A 24,266-nucleotide genomic window follows, 5' to 3' on the forward strand; every position below is an offset into this window, starting at 1 on the left:
AGAAACCCCACCAAGGAAAGAGAGGTGGACTAGCTGAATTTTGCCATATATATGAATATGAAGAAAGAAATAAGAGTCCAAAAAGAGAGATTTTTGTTCCTTCAAAGTTCAAAGCATTAAGCAATAAAAGTAGAAGATCATGAGAAGGTAAAAAGAAAGAACAAGAGAAACAAAAAAGCAAGAGCCTGTCGAATTTTTGGGTCCACCGAGGAACCTCATTTCTTGTCGTGTATGAATTTTGTGGTGTTTCATGGCTTGTGGTTCCTGGTTTCTAGCTCTTGCCCACCATATTCCATGAAAATCTTATGAAGATCGATGATTATTCTATTCCAAAGAGCAAAAAAGTAAGTAGCCTTTTTAAGTTGACGAAGCACCAAGATTTGCAGTACAATAGTTTCACTTTGCATGTCCCCTGACCCCTAACTTTTAAATTGAGGGAATGATCGATGAAGTACTAAAAACAAACCTTGGTTCTTGTGTTGCTCGATCAGCTTCAACGCTAATCAAAACGTAATTCGTTAATAGGAGAAGGATTAGAAGGAAAAGGAGAAACTGCAACCCCTCTTTGTATGTTTTCTATGCAAATATAACCTATCCTGTTGACACATGGAAAAAGACATTCTTGTGTATAAAACTGTTACCACCACCCCCAAAAAAAAACCCGCCGGGGCAAAAAAAAAAGAAAGTGTTAATTTTTGGAGTAAGTTCCCTGTATTTTGGTTGGACTTTTTGATGGTTTAGTAAAGGTGTTAGCAATTATCATTTAAACGTAATTTGACCTCTGCTATTGTAGAGCAAGAATCAGCAGCCTATGACTAGTTGACCGAGAGTCGTCACTATGGCAAATATCAATAAACATTTCTGAGACAAGTGTTGTAAAAATTCGTTTATGGAGCGATTAAATATTGAAGTAATAGCCAAATTTTGTTAATCCCTTCACGAAAGATCTGTATGCTAAATGTTGAAATTATAAAGATATGGTTTCTTGAAAGCTAATTATTTGACAAGAGATTCTTTGTTATAATTTTTTCCGTTACACTCGTTATATTATTTAGTTGATTGACACATGTTCCATGCAATAATGAATAAGAATTTGAGTTTTAAAATATTTCTTCTTGTCACTTTAAAAGTTGTGTGATATAATAATGTAACATGAAAATGTGTAACTAAAACCTCAAGTGTAATTATCCTTCTTACTTGTTCATGTAATTGAAAACGTTAAATGAAAATTCAAATAGGCTTCTTATTTTCCTGACACTATGAGAGTTTCAACTGTTCCTTCTCTTTTCCATTTTTTTTCCCCATTTCAAGCAAGAAAATAGAACGCCAATATAAATTAGTTCAATTAGTAAGAACAGTCCACTTTTTGACAAAAGATCTTGTGTTCCAATCCCGCTATCAATGTAAAAACTGTGTTAGTAAATTATGTATAAGAATTTTTACGATCTATAGTCCTAAACCATACTCCGACCCGTGATAGTGATCGAAATCAAGTCCTCACATGTAAACATGGACCTAAAAAGGAAGAAACAGCATGTATACGTGGGGGGTTCCAACTTCCAATTTAACATGGACCTAAAAGGGAAGAAAGGTGAAAGCACGGACAAGACTCTGAGGACAGAAGTCACAGAACGAGACATTATCGTTACATGGCCTATCCCTCCCATGTTACTCTTGTCAGGGACATTGGAGAATGCCCTAAACGGACCATCAATAACGGTCACACCCGCCACGTGGCACCTATCCAGGAGACTCAACTTGCCACGTGGTCATAACCCCACATAGGCCGCCAAATATTTTTTACGCATATATATATATATATATATATATATACGGTAGTAATTCTCTTAGGACTAGGTGGTCGTTTGAAGCAATGTAATAACCATACTAAGAATGGATCCACCGTAGAAATCGTCTATACCTTGTAAGTTAATCATTGAGGGAGGACAAAAAAAAAAAAAAAGAAAGTAAGAAGAAGAAGCATATAGACAAAATTTTGCAAAGAAATAGCTCCTTTGTTTCTCGAGGAGAAGAAGAGATGGTAAATATACACTTATATATGGATAAATAAACAATCGTTCTACTCTTAACTAGTATTTGATGCATGCATGCCTATCTACAGCAGTTATTCATACTAATGCATAATTCTAATTGATCAAGAATCCTCTTTAATCTCAGAAAATAAACAGGAAAAAAGTGAAACCATGCACCAACTCCCTAATTGCTTCTTCGTGTTGATTGATTTGTTTTCTTTCACTTGTTTGTTCCACTTTACTACTTGAAGTTTACAGTTCACAATCACACACACACACACACACACACACACACACACACAAAATGATGGTGGTGGTGGTGGTGGATTAGAGCGGCGGCGGGACAGCAGAGGTTACCGAGGCGGCATTGGGATTCATTTTGCAGAATACTCTGTTTGGCGTTGACAATCGGATCAAGCTCGTGTGTGTCTTGTTAAAGCCAAGCATTCTTGGACGGCTCATCTCCGTTGTCCCCACCCTAAAAAAAAAAAAAAAAAACTAGACTAGAAACCATGCATTAATATTAGTAAAAATATCCATCACCATTCACCACCACCGTTCCAAATTAACCAGTTAATTAAAAAAGTCTTGTACGCGGACACGGGTGAGTGTGAATTTTTCTTGAAGAAAGTTGGGACTTGGGACTTGGAAGCAGGTACAAGTAGCAGTGGTGGTCCTGGTGGATGTCCACAAGGCTTGTCATCCCTCGCAAAAAAAAAAGAAAGAAAAAAATCGATTCCATGTAATTAAACCCTGGAAAGAATTTAGCTATATAACTTGCAATGTACGTTTAATTTTGTAATGTTTGGACCTGTTTGATCCTGATTTCTGTTGTAAAATTGTGGAGTACATTCAAATTAACTGATCTTATTTCTGGTAGTACTAAGCCTACAAAAATATGATCAAATTAGAATCCACTGCACCACCGCCTCACAGTTTTTACGAATGGTAAATCAATACAAGCAGCAGTATGTAATTAGTTTGACATGTAATGTAAGAAAACAGGAAAAAGGAAATGTTTCAGTTGGACAGATTTTTAGCTTGACAGTACCTGATAATTGGCTAGACCGTTTTTATATTCATTATGAGAAAACCAGTCATGCTTCTTAATTTTGTCCGCAACTTTTTTTTTCTAAGGTAATAAACAAAAACAATCAGGTGCGTGCAGCAAGAAAAACAGAAAAAATGAGGCATAATACGAAAGTTCTTAGCTGATTCTTTTGCCCATCCTACTTGTGGGACAAAACTGCACGGCCGGGGTCTAAGGCAGCAAGATACAACGGACTTAATCCACGCATTGCCTTCATGACAAATTTCCAAAGGCAATCTTGCTTAGCTAACAATGTGAGTACCAAAGAAATAGATTACTTGTTAAGTGGTTCTTTCGTAGTAACCAAGAAACATGTATACGTGCTTAGCTTGTCAAACAACTTCAACGGTTCCAAAATCCAAACGATCAGCTCATTGCCTCTTAGGGTGCAAAACATTTTGGATTAATTTTATATATACTGTCAGTGTCAGTGTCAGTATATATAATATCACCATTAAATATATGACATGTATAAAATTTGAATAATTTACTACAAGATTCTTTGAGTTTCGAAACTTATACACAATTAGTACAATGGACTGCTTGAATAAAAATAACATTGATCTAAGAGACTCAATAGGCATAATATCAAAATTTAGAGGCCACAATTGATTTTTTTTTTTTTACTTTGTCATTTGATTGGCATAATAACATTTTGTTTCTTTCTCTTTTTTTATTTTTAAATCAACCCAAATGTTTCTTAATAATAAGTTTCAACCTTTTCTTTCTTTTTTCTCTCTTTTGAAGCAGAAATATTATTGTTTGGCTCACAAATATGGCAGGAAAACTATAATTAGCTCTCACTAAGCGCATACAAATGTTGCTAAACCATTTGTGATGATGCTAATTAAACCATTTGTCATCATTTTTTTCACACTATGTAGAAAAAAATAACCAAAGTTTCCAAGACGTGAAACGGTGAGAGTGAAATCAGCAGTTGTTTTTTCCTTAGGTTTTCTGTAAGGGAAAAGTGGGCAAAAAGTAGCAGCAATGGAAGAAGAAACAAAGAAGGTGAGAAAATAAAGGTCCTTATCAATCGGTACTCGGTAGTGCAAATTGGTCGCTAGTACCTGGGATTCATTTAGAAAAGCATTTTCCATCCAACAAAATTTCCAAAAAGAAAGAAAAATTTACTGAACGAGTCTCTTGCGTTCCTTAGTGTAAGCGCCAGATTTGCTTCTCTAGCTTCTTACTAGATCAACCAAAAGGCCGACTGCATGCCATTACGCACCAAGGAATCTTACTTAAAACGATTAAAGACGTAAAAATTCTGGTACTCTACTAAACTAGTTATGAAACGCAATCAGTTTTCTAATCTCCTAATAGCGCAAATAAGACTTCCCCGCTGTTCTAAGTCATTACCAACAATTTAGTTTCACCCCAAACTTTCTTTTGAGAAACAATTCAGTTGGTCTTTCTCAAGTTTGGTCGCTGTGAACGCTTGGATATTTCTAAGTATGTAACCTAAGGAATGGAGGGAAGGACAGAATAGAAATCAAACGCTCTTAAAAAATACTCGCCATGGTAACAGTGACATAGTGCATTCTAATTAGCATTTTGAAAATTGGATTGGATTGATCATTTCGATCAATTGAACCGTGAACCAATTATGGGCCGATCCGATTTTATATTTAACTTAATTAGGAAGTCAAATAAGTTGGTGAAACCAGATCAAGAATTGATCAAACCAGTTAAAAGCAATAACAAATCAGCCTTTGAATTGATTTTCACTAAATATTTCCTTTCTTTATATATTATTTTTATCCAAATAATTTGATATTAAAATAACTAAATAATTAAAATATTTTTAAAATCGTTGAGCCAGGGTTGAACCGACTATCGGAAACACATCCGATTCATTTGTCAGTTTCGGTTTCAAAGCATTGATTCTAACACTAAAACCAACTATAATAATATTAAGCATGACTATTATCTAATCATATAAATTGGCATTTTTATCTAACATCCCCAACGTATGGGAAATACTAATGGAATATTAATTATTAGACATAATTTTTAAACTCAATCCGGCCAGGCAGGCCAACTTAATAGTTAAACCAAATAAGAAGTCAAACCTATGAAATTGGTCGGCTCAATCACAGTTTAACTACCAATTCTACTATTTCATGGGCCTTTGAGGTTTATAACTTTTCAGTTGGAGGAAATGCAGTAAGTTTGCAAAGTAATTTCCTTCTGTTACTTATGTTTTTCTTTGAAAATTTCAAAATTTATACACGTAAAAACTTAAATATAGTATTTTTCTATGATATAACTATAGTTCAACCAATGAACTTTCGGATGAACTGTTAACTTGTTTAACTTGGTTTAATAACTATGTTATTAGGGTACAAATGTTGAAGAAAATGGTGAGGCCAATTTATACAGGTATACCAAGTTGTACCTTCAATTTGAATTCTTTTTACAACTCCTCAAAAAGTCTTCGAAAGTTGAGTAAAATGCAATTTCGATATTCAAATTTTGACTCTTAAGCGATTATGATATCCAAACTTTAGATGAAAGCAAATCTGATGCTTGATGTTACAATATTTAAGCATATTTGGTATCCTTAACAGATTTTTTCGAAATTTGTACTGAAAAAATATGCTATCACGTGTTTGACAATGAAATCATAAAAAAAAAACTTTCACGTTGTTACCTAATTGAACGATCTTGAAATTGCTACTTCAAGCTCTTCATGTAAAACTAAATTTCACAAATTTTTTTCCCGATTCCATGGTTGAATCAATAAAGGCTCGACTAAAATAAAATGTTCTCAAATTTTTTTTATTAGAGAGTACGGAGAGAAAAGGGGAGTTTTGAGTGTGTATCATTAGCTCAATTGGGTATTTCTAAGTTATTTTGTTCTTAAATGAGTCACCATATTCTATTAGTCCTTAAATTGGGCCATCAGGTTAGCACTTTTTAAAAAATTTTTAAAATTTCGCTGCTGGGCACAGACATCACATGATTTTTTTTTCCAATTGGAATTTGAAAAAATCCGTCAAATGTATTAAATGTGCTTAAATATCGTAAATTGAGTACTAGATTTGTTTTCATCCAAAGTTAGGGTACCAAAATCGCCAAGGGTCAATATTTCAAATACCCAAACTGCATTTTACTCTAGAAAGTTTGAGTCTACTTTAGTTTTACATTTACTAATAATTACAACTTAGCAGAGATGGGGCAACCCGATCTTGGTCCATCCAACCCTATAATTCAAGGGTTGGGTTAGCGTTGTGCATGGGTAGACTTGGGTATGAACTCAAAAAATAGGCTCAATATTAAAGTTAACTGAGTTTGAATAACACTAAGCTCAACCCAATATAAGCTTGGCTGATCCGATCTACCATTTGGCTGATCCTATCCTCACCTTGCGAGTCAGCCATTTTTTGATCATTACCCGCCCTGCATATCAAGTACCCGTTGAGATAGGGTCGGATGTACGGGTACCTGCCCCCGTCCCGCCCCATTTATAATTAAACTCTCTTCTATAAAAATATAAGATCATAATCTTTACAAATGAATCTTGTAAATAAACTAAAGTCTCTCATATTTGTAATGCAATTTGTTCAATGAAATTACTTATTTAGCTCTAAATTATTATTTTATAGTATGTATATAAAAATAAAAAATAAAAAATATATATTCGGCGCGAGTCGGGTATTCGCGAGTTTTTAATTATGTGACCCTAACCCTTCCCGTATTTTAGAGGATACTCAACTCTCTTTTGACTCGATCAAATAATACAAATCAAGTATCATAATTTTCAAATCGGATTGGATCAAATATGACAGATATTCGGATTAGGGGATAATTTTGCTCACCCCTACTCTTTGATTTCAAAAATTTAATGGAAGTTAAGCAGGTCATGGAATCCGAATAAAAGTTCAAGAAACTTGAATATGAAGGAAAGAGAGGAAGGGCTCAACATCTATAAAAGGGCTTAGATGACCATAGACTGTGAATATGTGATTGTCCAAGGTGCCAAGCACTTTGTGGTCCTACTTGGAAGCGTCGGCCTGCTCCAAATTAAAAGGCCCTCTTCGTTTAAGTCAATTTTCTGCTCGTGGCATGGCAAAAGCCGATTCCACCCAAACCGCCTAAATTGGGCAATCAAAAAACAGATAAATTTGTTAACAGGATTTCCTTAAATAGGTTAATAACAGTATTTATGGTGCTATTGCATTCCTATAAATTAGGCATTTGGGCGGGGCAACGTTAAGAGCTTCTTTCCACCGAATAGCAAACTAAGCCACAATGATACATTCAACGCCTGATAGTTGGGGGTGAAAAGGTTATGGGGAGGGAGGGAACCACAATGATACCACCCCTGATTGGAAGGTGAGTTTTTTGGATGTTTGTCTAAAATTTTACTGTAGTTTACTGTAGAAATATTTAAAAAAATTTTTGAAATATGTTTTTTTTGGAATATTTTAAAATGTATAGTTTAAAAATTTTGAAAAATCTTTTGAGATTACTGTAGTTAAAGTTTTTAAAAAACTTGTAACAAACAAACTTGGCAAAAAACTTGGCTAATAAAATTGTACCTGAAGCAAGAAGCAAACTAATGATAATTTGTTCTGATGTGTCCTATTCTGGGCCATCTCTAAGCCCATTTTGTGGTTTCCAGTGCCTGTCTCCATCTGAATCTAATGCGACCGAATGACCACTGTTGTTTCCAGCCCATTACTTGACTCCATGTTTCATCCCCTAGCCTAGTAAGCACATCTTTCCATCTCCAACACCCTAAAAGCCCATGACATGAACAAGAAGGAAAGTGCAAAAACTCTAAGCACTTCCCCAGCCATATGGTTCCTTCCAACTGCTCATTAACACAGACGACCAAGCCAGCGGTCTGCATTGCTGCTTTCTTCCATTTTACAAATGATGCAATGATCAGTTGTATCCATTCTGTTTCTAGTTTGGTATTTTCCTAAAGAAATTAAACTACTTCCCCTCAACGTGGCTGCTTTTATCCCATGCAATGCCAATATGCAATAGAAATGAGCTGCTGCTGCAAAGATTTGAAAGAAAGAACACAAAGAAGATGCAATTACACTAGTACAAAAGCAAAAAAGAATCAAGTCTAATGATCAATCCCATCATAATGTCATATTATTTATTGATCCCATCATGGTACCAACGGGATTACTGGTATTTGTGAATGAAAGTATATTAGATAATAATATATTTGTTAACCAACACCATCACCGTGTGATTCTTTGAAAACTGATGTATCTTATCTGCCTTAAAACATTATATTAAGATATTAACTACTAACAAAGTATGTTTATCACAACCTCATAATGGGGCACCTTTTCGTGCTGCCATTGTTGTCACAATAGCTAATTAAAGATACAATTGTCGTCCTGAAAGCTGAGGCTCAATATCTTGGTAGCAAACTAGCAATACATCTACACAAGCCCTTTTTCAAAAAGTTGAAGCTTGTCGGCCTCCCCTCAGTTGAATTGCATTATCCCTCAATTGCTTTTTCTTCAGTTGGCTTTAACTGCTAAACCTTTACGTACCAGCATAGGCCATGCCTACTTGCCCCTAATCACTTTACTACAATCTCAATAGCTAGAGCAAATTATGCAGTAGTTTATAAAGGTTACAGTTTTGATGACAAGTTCTCTTGTGTGTACTTTCTTTCTCGGTCACTGTCTCGTTGCATGCTCATAGAGGAGGTCTCAGCCGATGACACTTTTTAGATGAGAAACCTTCTATTCACATCAACCACTAGGGAAACCAAGAGAGTTTTAAGACTCTACTTGTGTGTAGATCAAGAGATCAAATCTCTTGACCTGCATTTTAAATCCAGGATTTTTCGAAAAAATTTTGCCACCGAATGCCTACAGAATAGAATCTACCGTGTCAAAAAAAAAAAAAAGAAGATTACTAGGGGAAAATGTGGGGCCAAAAACAAAAAGACTTGCTCTCTGTTTTTCGTGGCAGCCATTCTCCTACCAATGTTCAAAGTAGTAATATATCCAAGTATTTCATAAAAGGAAATGACAGAAGATGGTTAAACTAGAAAACCGTTGCTAATTCTTGTAAAAAAAAAAAAAAAACTTAAAAAAAGGCTTAAGAAAACCAATTATTGAACTAAGGCTTAAAAAAATATTTGGTTCCAGCGCTTCAAAGGTTTGCATTTTCTTCATCCTAGTCTTGTAGCTATATAAAGTATTTGGTAAAGACTACAGGGTGTGTGCAAATGCATGTACCTTGTTAACCTTCAATCTTGATCAATTGTTTTCGTGGGAGCAGTGACAATCAAATGAACCCGTGATCCATATAAGCAGCGATCACCGAAGTAGAAGGATCACTAAGCCTGTTTGATAACTTAACATTTAAATTTAGTGGATTCACATCTTTAGTATGTTCAGACGTGTTTGATAATAAATATCAAAATTTCAGTAGTTAACAATTCAATAATTTAATAAATCTAAATTTTAAATTTCAAATTTTAGACTTCATTTGTATCAAACACACCCTAAGTTTTGATTGTCCTAGTACCCTAATCATTTGTCCTTTAGATGTCCCTACAAGAAAAAAAAAAAAGAAGAACGGGACACAAGGTCAAATTAACAAATATAATAGCTCTATGGAATGGATCAATTAGTTGAAAAAAAAAATACTTCGTTTTATTTATTATATAACGGGGAAGAACTATGTGCAGGTGAAGCGTCCCTGGCTAAAGGCCTTTGAGGAAGTCCGATGCCAGATGGATTGTGAAACATTTTTACATCTATTTGATGGTGAGAAACAGAATGGTTAATGCAAATCCAATAAGTTTCAAGCTTTTTCAAACAAAAAGTGATTTTGTGTTGTAACCATTATGTTTTACTTTTAGTTTGGTGGCTTAGATGAGGAGTTTCTTTCATTTTTTGTGTTGCTTGAGATGTAGGGTGCCTTGAGAAGAGAGAAAAGAACATGTCATCAACCTTTTTAAGCTATTAAACAAATATATATATATATATATATAGAGAGAGAGAGAGAGAGAGAGATGATTAGAGATTGGAATTAGGAATTAAAAATAAAATAACAAGAAGGGTAGGGTCAAATAGGCAAGTAAAGAGGCCCTGTGAGTTGGATTCACTTTCCACTTCATCAAGGAAGAAGAAGTTGTTACCCATCACATGGCTAAGGGCTTAAACTAAACATCTTTTCTGACAAATCCAAATCATGGCATTGCTAAACTATTCTTTCCGGGACTAAGTGTGTCCCCCCTTTCTTTCCCACATACATGCCAAATTTCAATTCTTGTCCAGGCAAGTAGGCAGCTAATTAAACAAGTCATTTGAACCTTTCAACCACGACCCTTGGATTTTTCTTCCATTTTTTTCCCCCCTGTGTTTTGGGTTATTTTCCATTTTTCTTTATCACTGTTTTGGTTTGGGTGAGAGGGTATAGGACAGAAGGGAGAGGAAAGTAACTATTCAAATATACGATTAGGTGTCATAAACCTGCCCTTCCACCTAAATAACCCTTCGGTTTTTAGCTAAAAAGCATAGGGTAGGTAATAAGGCTATGCGCATTATGCATGAGGATTTATCACTAAACTTGTTAGTTTTTATACTGCTTTTTATGGCCAATGATATGTTCCCTTGAATTTGGCCTCCATTTCGATGGTGATGCTAATTTGTCTTCGATCGTCTATAGAAAAAGAAGATGGTTATATATATATATATATACTCTTCTTGTATGTCAACGTTCCATTATCTATCTTGTTGATACTAATGTCGCAATCTGAGTTGAATAATCTTTTCTTTGCTTATTAGGGTTGCAATCTGACTTGACTTGAAAAATGTTTATGAAATGAAGGATGAAAAACAAGCCAAGCACTAATATATGTAACAGTTGCTATTTGCAACAATAGAAACCAACCAGAGGTCGGATGTTAACTAATTAACATACGTACAGTTGAACTTCTTGATGAACCTCAAACCTCACATTTAATATGTATCATCATGACAAATGCATCTAGGATAAAGTCATTGAATCGACTAAATTGAGGGGAAAAAAAATACAGTAAAACCTTTAAATAAGATCGCGAATATTAGCTATAAAGAAGAGAATAATAATGTCCGAAGTCCAACAACAGAAAACGATTTCTAAATCCTAACAAACAACAAGCATCTTTGCACTTAGGCGTTAACCACTACCAATTTGCACAAGACATTCTGGTTATAGTCAACTGGGAGATGAAAAGGCCAAAGATACGGTCAGGAACTGTAAGGGGTACCTTAAACATTCGTGTCGGAAGCTACTGTGCAGTGTGCATCTCTTGTCAAGAAATTCAGGAGGAAGAATTTGTCCTCAAAGTACATGTGCAATCAATCAAGGTTCAGTGTATCAATGCCTGCCCTTATTGCTGTCTTTGGCATTTCGTCTTCTAATTTATTTCTTGTGAGCAGAGTCTTGAAGGGTTTATAAATTTCGATCCATCCTGCCTGCCTGCATGCATGCATGCATGCATGATATCCAGTTACAAGAATTAAGATGTTCATGTTGCAGGAAATCTTGTCGTGATAAATTCTCATGTACAATTGTTTTCAAGAAATGTTGCAATCAATCTTCCTCGTCTCTGACGTTGCGAGTCTGACTATGGACATTCAAGAACCAGAATAAGAAAATGACCACATATCCCATATGGTCTAACCGATTACGTAATTCTTCTACTACTTACTAATTAAAGAGACATTTTACTGCTTTAAGACTGAGGGCTCAATTTACTTGGCTTTCCAATTAAACGCACATACATACTCAATAATTAGAGTAGAGAGACATTTTACTGCTGACTCATGGCTCAAGTTTCCACATCCCACAGTCGCACTTGTTTCACAATTAGGTATCCCAGAGTGCCCAAATCTTGAAAATTTTACATTATCTATAGAATTACAGTTTGGTGTTTCTTTTGGGGTTTGCAACCTGATTTGTACTAATTTCACATCTTGGCGTCATCTGGATTAAATAGTCAGAGTACATGGACCATATGAAAATGAGACGCTAATTATCTTAAAATAATTAATTAGTACATTGTTAAGAATCATAGATGACACCTTCCAAAAAAAAAAAGAAAAAAGAATCATGGATGACACGGAACCGAGAAGGATGACGCTAAAATCAAAATATGAGCGTCGCTTTCTGTATTGTAGAGCTAGTTGTTCGTATTATTATAGTTGAGTGCAAGCAAAAAATATATATATAAAAGTAAAAAACAATTTCCAAGGTTTGAACGTTTAGTTGTTGCCTTTGTGTCCTAATCCTTCATCCCTCCATGATGACAAGTTAAACACGGATAGTTAATTATTGACCAAACCATTTACACATGCGAAAGTATCAAATCATCAATCAAATAAAAGTCATGTTGTAATTGATCATTTTCTCTTTTACCTACAACATAAGTTCGCACTCCAATTTTTGGCCAATGAAGCGCCCTTTTGTAACATCTTGATCAATGTAAAACTTTCTTCTCTAGTTTTATTCGTGCCACAAATCAATGAAATTTAGTCAGTATATATATCAATCAGTTTACACATGTTTGAAATTTCCTAATGTTCCTGCATGGGGAAAAAGAAGGGCCTTTCCAAAAAAGTTGTCCATGGTTTCAAAGACATCAAACATCAAATTCAACCTCGAGTGATTAGTCTTGCATACTTTATGAAGTTGAAAACTAGAAAATTTCCAAAATCCCCCCCCCCCCCTCTTCTTTGTTTACATAGGAGAATGTTCGGATTTAAGAATGAGAGAGAAAGGAAAGAGGATTTAAACTTAAAATCATTATTAATTTTTAAGATTTCAACTATTAGATTAAATCCTTCTCAATTAAGCCAAAGAGAACTTAGCAACCAATTTGGGACATTCTAAGTTTCTCTTCCAGAGTTGAATCAGATGTCAAAGCAAACAATAAGAATTATGCATGCAGATTAGGTGTTGAGAAGTATTTCACAGTCATTAATTCTCAGAGGAAATTTACGTGCAATTTTGCAGCTGAAATCATGGGCTTTCCTGCTCTGTAAGAACAAGTTAATGCTAATCAAGAAACTAAACGTGACTTCCCTTGTGAAGTATCTTTTTCATTTTCATTAAAAAAACCAACATTCCAAAAAATCATTTGATTCTTTTTGTATGCATGAGAAGCACCTAATCCAAAGGTCCAATGCATGTACTATAGTTGAGAATGCATCAAATTTTATCCAAACTACACAAGAAATGCTTAGTGTATATTACTCATGTCTTTTTTCATGTAGATTTATTCTACACCTAATTTACTTAAAGTAATTATCGAATCAGCATGTAGATTTATTCATTTCAATGTAGTAGCAAACTTGTTTAAGATAGAAAATTGATTTCACAGTTAAATATGCGTGAAAATCACCAAACTGGCTCGAGCAAACACTCCATTCCATTCCATTGATAGACCCCAAACATCACCAAGCCAGAAGCCACACTTTACTGCTTTTCTTACCAATCTTCGCTTATCCCTTTTTATCCCACTGTGAATCAGAAAGGGACATTGTATTCAATCAAATAAACCCGGAAATCATTGGTCAATAAATTGGCTCTGTTGAACTCAAAGCCCCCATAAAACTGAAAACCGATTCAGTTTTCTTTTTAGTTTTGGAAAAAAAGATGAAGTATGACCTTACTTTTCCAAAAAAGAAACAAAAAGTAAAGAAATCAACACTCAAAAAAATTAATCAAGTATTGAATCACAGCCTCACGTCCCAATCTCGAGCACATAATGTATCTGCTCCATTAGAAATCCATCTCGACATTCTCAAAACAAATATTTTAATTTATGAAATTGCCGCAATCTTTTACACAGACCAAAGTGCTTGCAGCGCAAGTAGGTCGAGCTCGAGGCATGAGGCTGTTGAAGCACAATTGACCATTCAACTTGTGTCGACATCAAAGAAAATTCAACAAATTTAAAAATTTTAGGAGCCCTGAGAAGGAAAAAGTATCATTAAGTGCTCCAACATAATTTATTGAGATCTTATGAAAAAATTAATCGTGCAGATTAAAGCAGAATTTTATAGTAAAACCTTGCCAATTAAACAGAATGAATACGAATTTGGCACCAAAAAATACAAAAAAACGGATATTTTTAATTATAGAAAAAAGAAAATGTAAAATGGTAGTATGTAGATTTAGCTACACCATTAGATGCATGGGTTCCAGACCTATTATTTAATTCAGCCAGGACAATCTCGTACTAGCATAGAGTGCGTTGTACATAATTATTATAGTAGTGTAATTCATGAAACTGTTATATTGATTTCTTTCTCTTTTTTTTTTTGGTTAATACAACTGATTTTTTCCATCTTTGAATTAGATAACCCAGAATCCATATGAATATATCATGTATTGACTGTCGACTTTTAGTTGTATACGTAGAATTTATGTAGCTAGAATTATCAGGTACTCATGTTTAGACATCTGTCATTTATGAATTATTTAAAATGATTAATGCTTAATATCCATCAAATTACATGAAGGTTGCTACTCATACAGACATTTAAATGTAATTATCCACATATAATTACTCATTTATTGCACATCAAATCCTGTCATTAATGTGGACCCTTTATCTAAATCAGTGCTTTCATGTGATGTTAATCTCTCTCTCGTGTCTAATTCAAGTTAAAATTGTGGCCATCTAAAAGGATGCCCAGAGCCATATGGTTAGAGAGGTAAAGGAATGGGAAATATTTTTAGAAGCGCACCACTTAAAAGCCAAAAGCAATGCATTGAATAAAAGGGGCTGTTAATGGACGGACAAGGATAATTCTTGAGTCCAGTCCACATCTCTCAAACGAATGTTTGTTTCGCTTCCTTTACCCAAATGTAATTGTAATTAATTAAAAATTGCTAAACATATTAGACCAAAAAAATTTAAATTAAAAGAAAATTTAAAAACTAACTTCATCATTAGGTATGTAATTTGTCTCATTGCACTTGAATTTATCCATTTTCTCATTTAGGCATCTCATCATTCATCAAGAAAGCTGGGAGGGGAAAAGACCGGTAAAAATCTTTCTTTGGTAAATTAGTAATATGCTGCCTTTTTGAAGGATTAATCAGGGATAATATCAGAAACCTCCCTTGTAATTTTTCTTAATATCACTTAGCACCTCTAAAATTTTAAAAATTTCACTTATCACCCTTACTTTTGTTATTTGTGTAACAAAAAGTTTTCAGAAACCTTGAACTACCATTTTGCTCATTTTACTAAATAAAATACTCATAAGCCACTTTGTTTATTCCAAAAAAAATCACCATCTAAAAGCGATCTCTAGTAATTCCACCACATCACAAAATTATAGTCCATAAAAATATCAATTTGAAAATAAAAAAGATATTTGTAAAGAAATGCATTAGCACAAATTTAACTCTATACTTTCAAAACCAATTTCTTGTGAACTTTATATATTGTTTTTTCAACTTCTTCTCAACTCGTGGCCCAAGCCTTTAAACTGTACTAATTATTATAAAAATCAACTCAAAATAAAATAGAGAAATTACACCCCATTCTGTCACAATCACAACAAGTAAAAAATAAAAAAAATTAATTTACAAATAAAAATTTGTATAGTCATCCAAAAAAAATGTGTAAGAGAGAACGTTGGAGAAAAGAGAAAGAGAAGAAAGTAACTTTTGTTTCTTTTTTTTTATTTTCATATTTTTTGAACTCCATTTATTTGATATATTGATATGTGAATTATGCAATTGTGAGGGCTTTTTGTAATTACTAAATGAGGTAAGTGATATTTTAAAAACTTTAGAGGCGCTAAGTAATATTAAGAGAAACTTCGAGGGTGGTCTCTGATATTAACCCTATTAATTACTGCCACAGAGAATGAAGTACCGATCCTCCACGCTCGATGGGTGCGAGTGGTGGTTGTGCCAAGGACACAAACCCTAGCTGCAAGATAGATAACTACGTCTCCAGACAAGCCACAAAAATTAACTAAAGGTGCAAAAGCTTTTAAAAAAAATAAAAAAAAGAAAGATATCGAGAGAGAGAGAGAGAGGGGAAGGGATGAATTGAAGGAGGGAGCACTTTAACCACTTTTTTATGTTGCACGCATCCATGGCAGAGAACCGAAGGAAGACAGAAGAGTGCTACAAACTAAGACAGACAGCAGAAGGAGAGGTGAACGAAACTAAACAAGAAAAATATCAGCTCCTTTAACTAATCCATTCTCCTTCCTTCTCTCCACCCCCTATATACCTTAACTACCTATTAGTACAACCAGTCTTGTAGCATTTCCTTTCATCCTCAAAAATAAACAAAAATCATCCGCAGCAAGCGAAAGGCAGCAGCCATCCACTGTACAATTAGCTCTGATTGGGTTGGGGTGTTTTGGTTACTCGTGTAAATAGCTAGCTAGGTGATTTTCATAGATAGTTCTTGAATCTACCTCTTCTTGGGGTGGGCTTCTTGAGTTGCATGCATCACTCTTGATCACTGTCTAGAGAGATTTTGGGTTGGCTTGTCAAACTTAGGAGTCTACATCCTCTTTTGCTTCAATTCGAGATATAATTTTGCATTTCGTTCTCTCTCTATCTCTCTTTTTTGTTTGGTGGTTGTGGTGATTCCAAACTGGGGAGAAATAGTGATTTGGGTTGTTTTTGTTTAAATGAAGGGGATGCCCTTACCCTTTGATTTTCAGGGGAAGGGGGTGTTAGACTTAGACTTACAATTTGTTTCTTCTTCTTCTTCTTCTTCCTCCTCCTCTTTTTGGAACTATAAAAACGCTAGCAATTGTAAGGCAAATTGTCTCTTGAACCGTAATACCAGCATTTCCAGTGATAGTGAGCCCACATCTGTCCTGGATAACATAAGGAGTCAAAGTCCTCCTACATCTTCTTCAACCCTGTCTTCATCTCTAGGAGGAGGAGGAGGAGGAGGAGGAGGAGGCGGGCCCAACAAAAACAGCGGAGGTGCAGTTGCTGGTGGTGGGGGTGGTGCCTCTACAGATACAACCGGGGTGGCGGCGGTTTCAGGAAATTCATCCATCAAATGGCACCAAGATGCCCCCTCCACTACCACCAGCTCAAATGTTGCAGCTGAATCTGAGCTCCAACCTGTGCCACCATCTCTTGAGATGGGTGGTGGTGGCACCACCGCCGCGGAGGAGTGGGAGAGTGTTTTACCGGAGTCCGTGGCTGCTTCCCCCAGCCAAGAGCAGTCTATTCTGCGCTGGATCATGGGGGATGTGGATGACCCTTCTATGGCCAATTTAAACAAGGTTCTCCAAATTGGTGGTGGCCCTGCGGCCGCAGACGACGAGTTCAATCCCGGTTTTGGCGTTGTTGATCAAGGCTTTGGAGCTGACCCTGTTGGCCAAGTGACCAATTTTTTGCCTCCAATGAACACCTCACTGCCAATGGCCAGTTCTGCCAGTTTGTCAAGCAATAGGGTGAATGGTGAAAAGATTGGCTTGTTGGCGAATTCGTCAGGCAGTCCTGCTGTGAATAAGCTATCTAACCCTCAGAATTCGATTTTTCCTGCATTATCGAGCAATCTTGGGGTCCCTATTGCCTTCAATCAAGGGCAACAGCACGTTATCCAACAGACACCAACAGCAGCATTTGAGTGTGCTGAGATGAAACCCCCAATTTTCAATCCACAAATGTTAATAAACCAGCACCAAGCTCAGCACCCGCAGAACCCCTCTTTTTTTATGCCTTTGGCATATGGACAGCAGGAGCAGAATTTGTTGATGCCACCACAGTCGAAAAGACATAATCCAGGACCTATAGGAGGGACTGATCCCGGCTTCCAGATCTCCAAAGCTCCGTTTTCGGATACAGGGCAAGAGCTTTTTGCAGGAAGACAACAGCCACACCAGCAGCAGCAAGCACTGCCTCAGGGGCTATCTCATCAGCTTCAGTTGCTTCCTCACTATCTGCAGCAAAGGCCTGCTGCAACGAGTCCAAAGCAGAAAATGATAGGGGATGAAATGGGGCACTCACATCAGCAACAGCAGCAGCAGCAGCAGCAGCAAGCAATAATTGACCAGCTATACAAGGCAGCAGAGTTGGTCCAGACGGGGAATCCATTACTCGCGCAAGGGATATTGGCGCGGCTCAATCACCAGCTCTCTCCTATTGGTAAGCCTTTCCAAAGGGCTGCTTTTTATTGTAAGGAGGCCTTGCAATTGCTACTCCATACTAACAACTTAAATCCCTGTACGGCCAATTCGTCGCCGTTTAGTCTCATTTTCAAGATTGGTGCATATAAATCCTTCTCCGAGATCTCACCAGTTGTACAATTTGCGAATTTCACTTGCATTCAAGCCCTGCTAGAGGTTTTAGAGGGATTTGATCGAATTCATATTATCGATTTTGATATTGGCTATGGTGGTCAATGGGCTTCTTTTATGCAAGAGCTTGCCTTGAGAAGTGGTGGTGCACCATCATTGAGAATTACTGCATTTGCCTCTCCCTCAACTCATGATCAGCTCGAGCTCGGCCTAATGCAGGAAAATCTAATGCATTTTGCTAGTGAGATAAATATGGCATTTGAGTTTGAAATTGTGAGCATTGATTCTTTGAATTCTGCTTCATGGTCGCTGCCTCTTCACGTCTCAGAGAATGAAGCCATAGCAGTTAATCTGCCTGTCAGTTCTTTCTCGAGTTGTCAATTGCCACTATCTCTGATTCTCCGTTTTGTGAAGCAGTTGTCTCCAAAGATTGTGGTATCTGTTGACAGAGGTTGTAATAGGACTGACCTTCCATTTCCAAACCATGTGATTCATGCCCTTCAGTCTTATTCCAATCTTCTCGAGTCCCTTGACGCTGTAAATGTGAACTTAGATTCCTTGCAAAAGATTGAGAGGTTTTTGCTCCAACCTGGGATCGAAAGAATTCTGTTGGGTCGTTATCATTCCCCTGAAAAGACACAACATTGGAGGACCCTGTTTTTGTCATCTGGCTTCTCCCCATTAACTTTCAGCAATTTTACAGAATCACAAGCTGAGTGCGTCGTGAAGAGGACCCCTGTTCGTGGATTCCATGTCGAGAAGAGGCAGTCTGCGCTTGTCCTCTGTTGGCAAAGAAAGGAGCTCATCTCAGCTTCAGCTTGGAGGTGTTAAGCAAATGATATTTAAGATACTAGTGATTGATTTCATCGATGAAGCTGCCTCTTAAGTCACAACTCACTGGTTTAGTCTCTCGACATTTTGAACTTTTCATGCTTGTGATATATCCTTCTGCTAATTGTCTCTGTGGCTTAGGCAGATTATTCCATTTAAAGAGGAACCAGACATTTTAGTAACTGGATGTTCTAATATAGTTATCTTATTCCATTGTATTATGTTGGACGTAATTATCCATAGTTATGGTGCTGTTATACATTTCTGGGGAATGGCATCATGCTTCTAATTTTATGTTCAGACTGTTGTAAACTCAACAACATTGCAAAGCAGAAATTAACAAGAGGAAAAACATGATGTTACCTCTATATTGATGCATCATTTTGTATGTTTTTTTATAATAGAAAATTCATCTTAGCTTCATCAAGTCTTGACCAGCTGTCTCTTTCCCTCGACTCAAGCTCTTTGGCAGTTATAGTTTAGTGGATTGTTCTGATGTATAAGGTTTGCCAGAATTCAAGCTCTTTTAAGTTTTGCTAGCATGATTTGACCTAGTTTCTTTCTACTTCCAGCTCTTGTCCTCTTTCTGTCAATGGCAAAACATACCAGTTCAGTTGTCTATGGTTGATCTTTGATCTTTGATCAGTTCCGAATGGCAGCTAAAGAATTCTTCGAAGAAGTTTTCCCATCTCTCTCTCTCCCCCCATCCCCATATAACTTCTCTTTACATCTATGCATTCAGAAGGGAGAAGAGAAAGTTCTTAAAAATTTGGTTAGGCATATCTTCAAGGTGTGGTCTCTCGGCCTGTAGGCTATGTCCAATGCTTTTTGGTGATTGAAAGCAGTTTTTTAGCACCATTCTGTTAGCTATGCTAGCATGTCATTGACAGAGCAAAAATAAATTCATCAAGTACAAAACATTCCCATTCATTACTATTTAGAACCCCATAAAGTTTATGCAAACAAACTGATTTTGATGCATCTTGTTACATTAGTAGTTGAGAATTATCTTGCTTATGTTTTGATGAAACATCGAGGAACTCTGAACTTGGGTGCTTTTTTCATTTCTAAGAGAAAGAGGTGGAATATAAAAAATCCCATTTGAGATTTGAGGCATAATGACCATGAAAATGGGGACATAGATGGAGATTGTGGTCCAATTACCTGTGCAATCTATTGTATTAGATGTCTTATGCTAATGGTTTCCCATTCTTCTCTACCTCTTGAGAGTTGGCAGTCGATGACAGTGCCTGGCTATTTACCTCGGAGCAGAAGAATGAACCAACTCAATAGTTTGAAACTTAACTAAAATAGTTTAGTAGTATTATTTTGTGCAAGTTTGGAACCGTCCTTTGAACGACGGTGGGCGTAGAATTCGGGTGTTTGTAGTTATCAACGATCGGATGTTGGCCTGTATTCCATTTAGTACATGCATCCGTAGGGCTATGCTGTTGATTGCAGCAATTTTGAATGATTAAAAATCAATGGTGGGCACATTATACAATCATCCCTCAATGTTTTTAGGTAATCTAGCACGTTACCATGCATGCTAACAACTGTATTTTAATGCATTGAATTTGCTGCTCTCTAGGCTTATGCCAATTTTTATAACGATTGTCCTAATCAAATCACATGGGACTTGTACCATTGGACCCCCGCATGATTAGTTTAAACTCACCCTTTCATCGCCTTGGAAGTCCTTCCCTAAGCATTATTTTAATTATGGTCGCGTTTGAAATTTTTTTTTTGAATTTTTGTTAAAAAATGCACTCGAGCGATTTGATATTTGTAAAGTAAAAATGTGATTGGGAAATGCGTTCACAGAAAACGTAAAAATTTTTTTGTTAGGAAACTAAATGTCTCTATATGCATGTCAATGAGAGAGAGAGAGAGAGAGAGATGGTTTGTAAACTTCTTGTTATTATATATACTACTCCATTCGTCCCACTTTGACAGATTTGTTTTTCTTTTCCATGCGTTCCAAATTATTTCCAATTGAAGAATATAGTTAATTTGTAGTTTCTCTAAAATGTCCTTAGTTAATATAAGTTGTTATTGAGTATAACCTAACTTATATAATATAAAGCTAATTAGTAATTCTCCATTTAATGTAAGGGTATATTAAGAAGATAGTGAGTTAGATTTATTTTTTCAATAAAGGTAACTACTTTTCTTAAACTATGTGACCAAAAAAAAAAATCAAATCTATCAAAATGGGACAAATGGAGTATTGCCTAGAGAAAAGCCTAATATATATATATGATTGGGTGCATGAAATAGTTAGAACTTTTGCAGCCCTACAAAGAGCTTTCTTTTTCCTATTTGAAATTAAGAGCTTTTTGTGATGGTAGTAGTTTAGCTGCTTTTGCATATTTTACAATTTATATTCCTTGGAGGGCTCAATAACCTTTTTACAATTGAATTTTTAATAATGAAGGGCTGTAATAAGTACAGCTACATACATTGGGCATTTCATTGAACATGTATAAACTGCCCTAGGCCAGTGAGAAGAAGCTATAAACTGCCCTCAATCCTCGGGGTGGTGGATTTTTTAATTTTAATGTACATTGTTAATCAGAATGTGTGTGTCTACATACATACATATATATATATTTCTTTTTTTGACGAATACTGTGCGAATAATAATAGAGAGTATCAGAATACTGTTGCATTTCATTGGTGATCATGTGACAGTTGAGGATTATTTGTGCAGCTTTTATGTGAGAAAGTATATCGAAGTAATAATATTGAGACAGATAATGACTTCATTTCCTTTTCACAAGACTTGGGATGTTGAGACATGCTTTTGTCCTAATAAGTATAGTCTTAAATATGACGAGCCATTAGTTGGCTTGTTTAATCGTTGTTTAACGTTGTTGATTACAATAAAGCTTATGTTGATTAAAGTATTTGGGGGGGTGGGGCCATTATACCAATCGATTGTGACAGACTGACATGTCTTCTTTACCTTCTCAGCACTTTTATTTCTTTCTTCATTTCCTCTCCTTTTTTTTTTTTTCCTTTTTAAATCGAAAGTAAACAAACCATCCCTCGCTTTTTAAGGTAATTATACGGAGTACAAGAAAAGCTGAATAGTTTAAATGGTCTTCATAAGTTTGAATGTATCTCTTTCTCGTTCTTAATGTTGATAAAAAAAAAAAAGTAATTTAATTAGTTTCACAAGTTATTAATTGCAAGTATGTTTACATACCATATTGGTCCTAAAACACACTAATCTGATTTGAGAAAATAATTAAGCAAACAGCTAATAAAACTTCAGCCACGTTAGAGAGGGAAAGCACGTTAGTCTTTTGGACAATATAAATGCCTGCAATATGTACGTTCTACTTACAAGTGGCCAATAAACACCATGAATTAGTTTCAGATTAGAGGATGAGGGTATCAAATGAAGTTCTCATTTTGCTAATATAGTAACTATCAATAGTTACTCCTTGTCTTTTCTTCGAGATTAAGGCCTCGATATACTTATTAGTTGGACAAAAGTGCCGTGTCAGGTACATGCTTAGCTGATGAGCCTTTATTTTAGCAGTATCCGTTTGAAAAATTTTATTGTAGCAGTGTATATGAAAAATTTTTACTATAAATATTTTTTGAAATATTTGATATATTGTATGAATGAGATGTTTTTTGAGTTATTTTTATTTGTACGTTACTGTAGCATTATGTTTGAAAAACTTCTTTTTGAAAAAATGGCCAATCCAAACGGATTCGCCCTCCCTATTTCTTAAATCTTATTGCTCGCTTGCTTCTCTTTTTTTTTTTTTTTGAAGAAAGGTACATACCTGCATGTTTAAATAATAATCCATTTAATCCTTTAAAAACAAAACCAAAACAAGCTTAATAGTGATTAATTTAGATTTTTGAAATCTCTACTATAGATCCTTGAATTAGAACCTAAAACTATTTTCTGAAGCTTCTATATCTTTCTTTGTGTTATTGTTTTGGTACTATATTACTTTTGTTTTTTTCTTTTTGTTGGGACAAAAGCCTCGTCTCACTGTTGAGTCTTGTCTTGCAGACATAAGCTGTACTGTTACTTAAAGCCTAAAATAAAATGTACAGTAGAGAACAGAACACTTTTTTGTAATGGTACCTTTCCTTTTCCTTTTTTCTTTTCTCTTAGGCAATCAGTTTTATTCTTGTTCTTCATGCATTTTCTGCGCGTACCTCTGCATGATGATTAAAGCGGGGCAATTGGCTTTCCTTCTTGTACTCCGTTATATATAGATAGGGAAAAAAAAAAAAAAGAAGATAGGGTGAAATAAATATAGGGATTTTTCTTCCTTGAGCCGGAAGAGACTATTTAACGTTTTACTATATTTTTGCTAAAGAAATTGTATATTTCTCTTTAGACAAACTAAAAACAAAAAATTTTATGTCAAAGGAAAGGATTATTGGTAAGCACATTTTGTCCCATAATCAATAGTAATGTAAGTGAAATTAGAAGAAGGCAGAACGTGGACCGGCTGTCTCTTGTCTAAATTTGTCTGCAATGTGTGCCCCATTAGCCTTGCAGTTTAATGGCAACCAGTCCTTAGTCCTGTCATTTTTTTCGTCCCAACTATTCCCCTACAACTTTTTTCTTCTCCCTCCATTGAAAATATGTCTCTTTTGGCTTTTCTCTGGGCTTGATGGATGTTAATATTTACAATTTTTTTAGTTAAACTAAACTTCTATAGAGACTAAAGGACCCTATTTGTAACCTTTATGTATTTTCTGTTTTTCTTTCTTAAATTTGAAAACAAGTCTAAACCAGCGGAGCCCTTCAAATTATCAGCCATTCTGCAGATGTTTTTACCCTTCAAATCATTTCTAACGAACAATCTGTAAGTTTAAACAAGAAAAGTCAGATAAATGTGAATAGCTGGTTCAGAAATGGCATGTTTTTAAAGCTAAAATTAGACTTGTTAATTTTCACGCGTAAATGTTATCCTCTCTAGCTTAAACATAGTAACTAAGAGCATCCACAATGCTATTACACTTTGTGGAGTGTAATACACATGCCACGTCAGC

At 35.5% G+C, this 24,266-nt stretch overlaps 1 protein-coding gene across 1 annotated transcript; it reads left to right on the forward strand.

Moving 5' to 3' along the window:
- Positions 1-16,115: 16,115 nt before the first annotated feature.
- Positions 16,116-19,613, forward strand: LOC113731769 (uncharacterized). Its single transcript, XM_027257195.2, has one exon. The coding sequence runs from the start codon at positions 16,773-16,775 to the stop codon at positions 19,230-19,232; it is 2,460 nt and encodes an 819-aa protein (XP_027112996.1). The 5' UTR covers positions 16,116-16,772; the 3' UTR covers positions 19,233-19,613.
- Positions 19,614-24,266: the final 4,653 nt, after the last annotated feature.

Source organism: Coffea arabica, chromosome 2e (genome assembly GCF_036785885.1).
Source record: "Coffea arabica cultivar ET-39 chromosome 2e, Coffea Arabica ET-39 HiFi, whole genome shotgun sequence".
Taxonomy (NCBI): domain Eukaryota; kingdom Viridiplantae; phylum Streptophyta; class Magnoliopsida; order Gentianales; family Rubiaceae; genus Coffea; species Coffea arabica.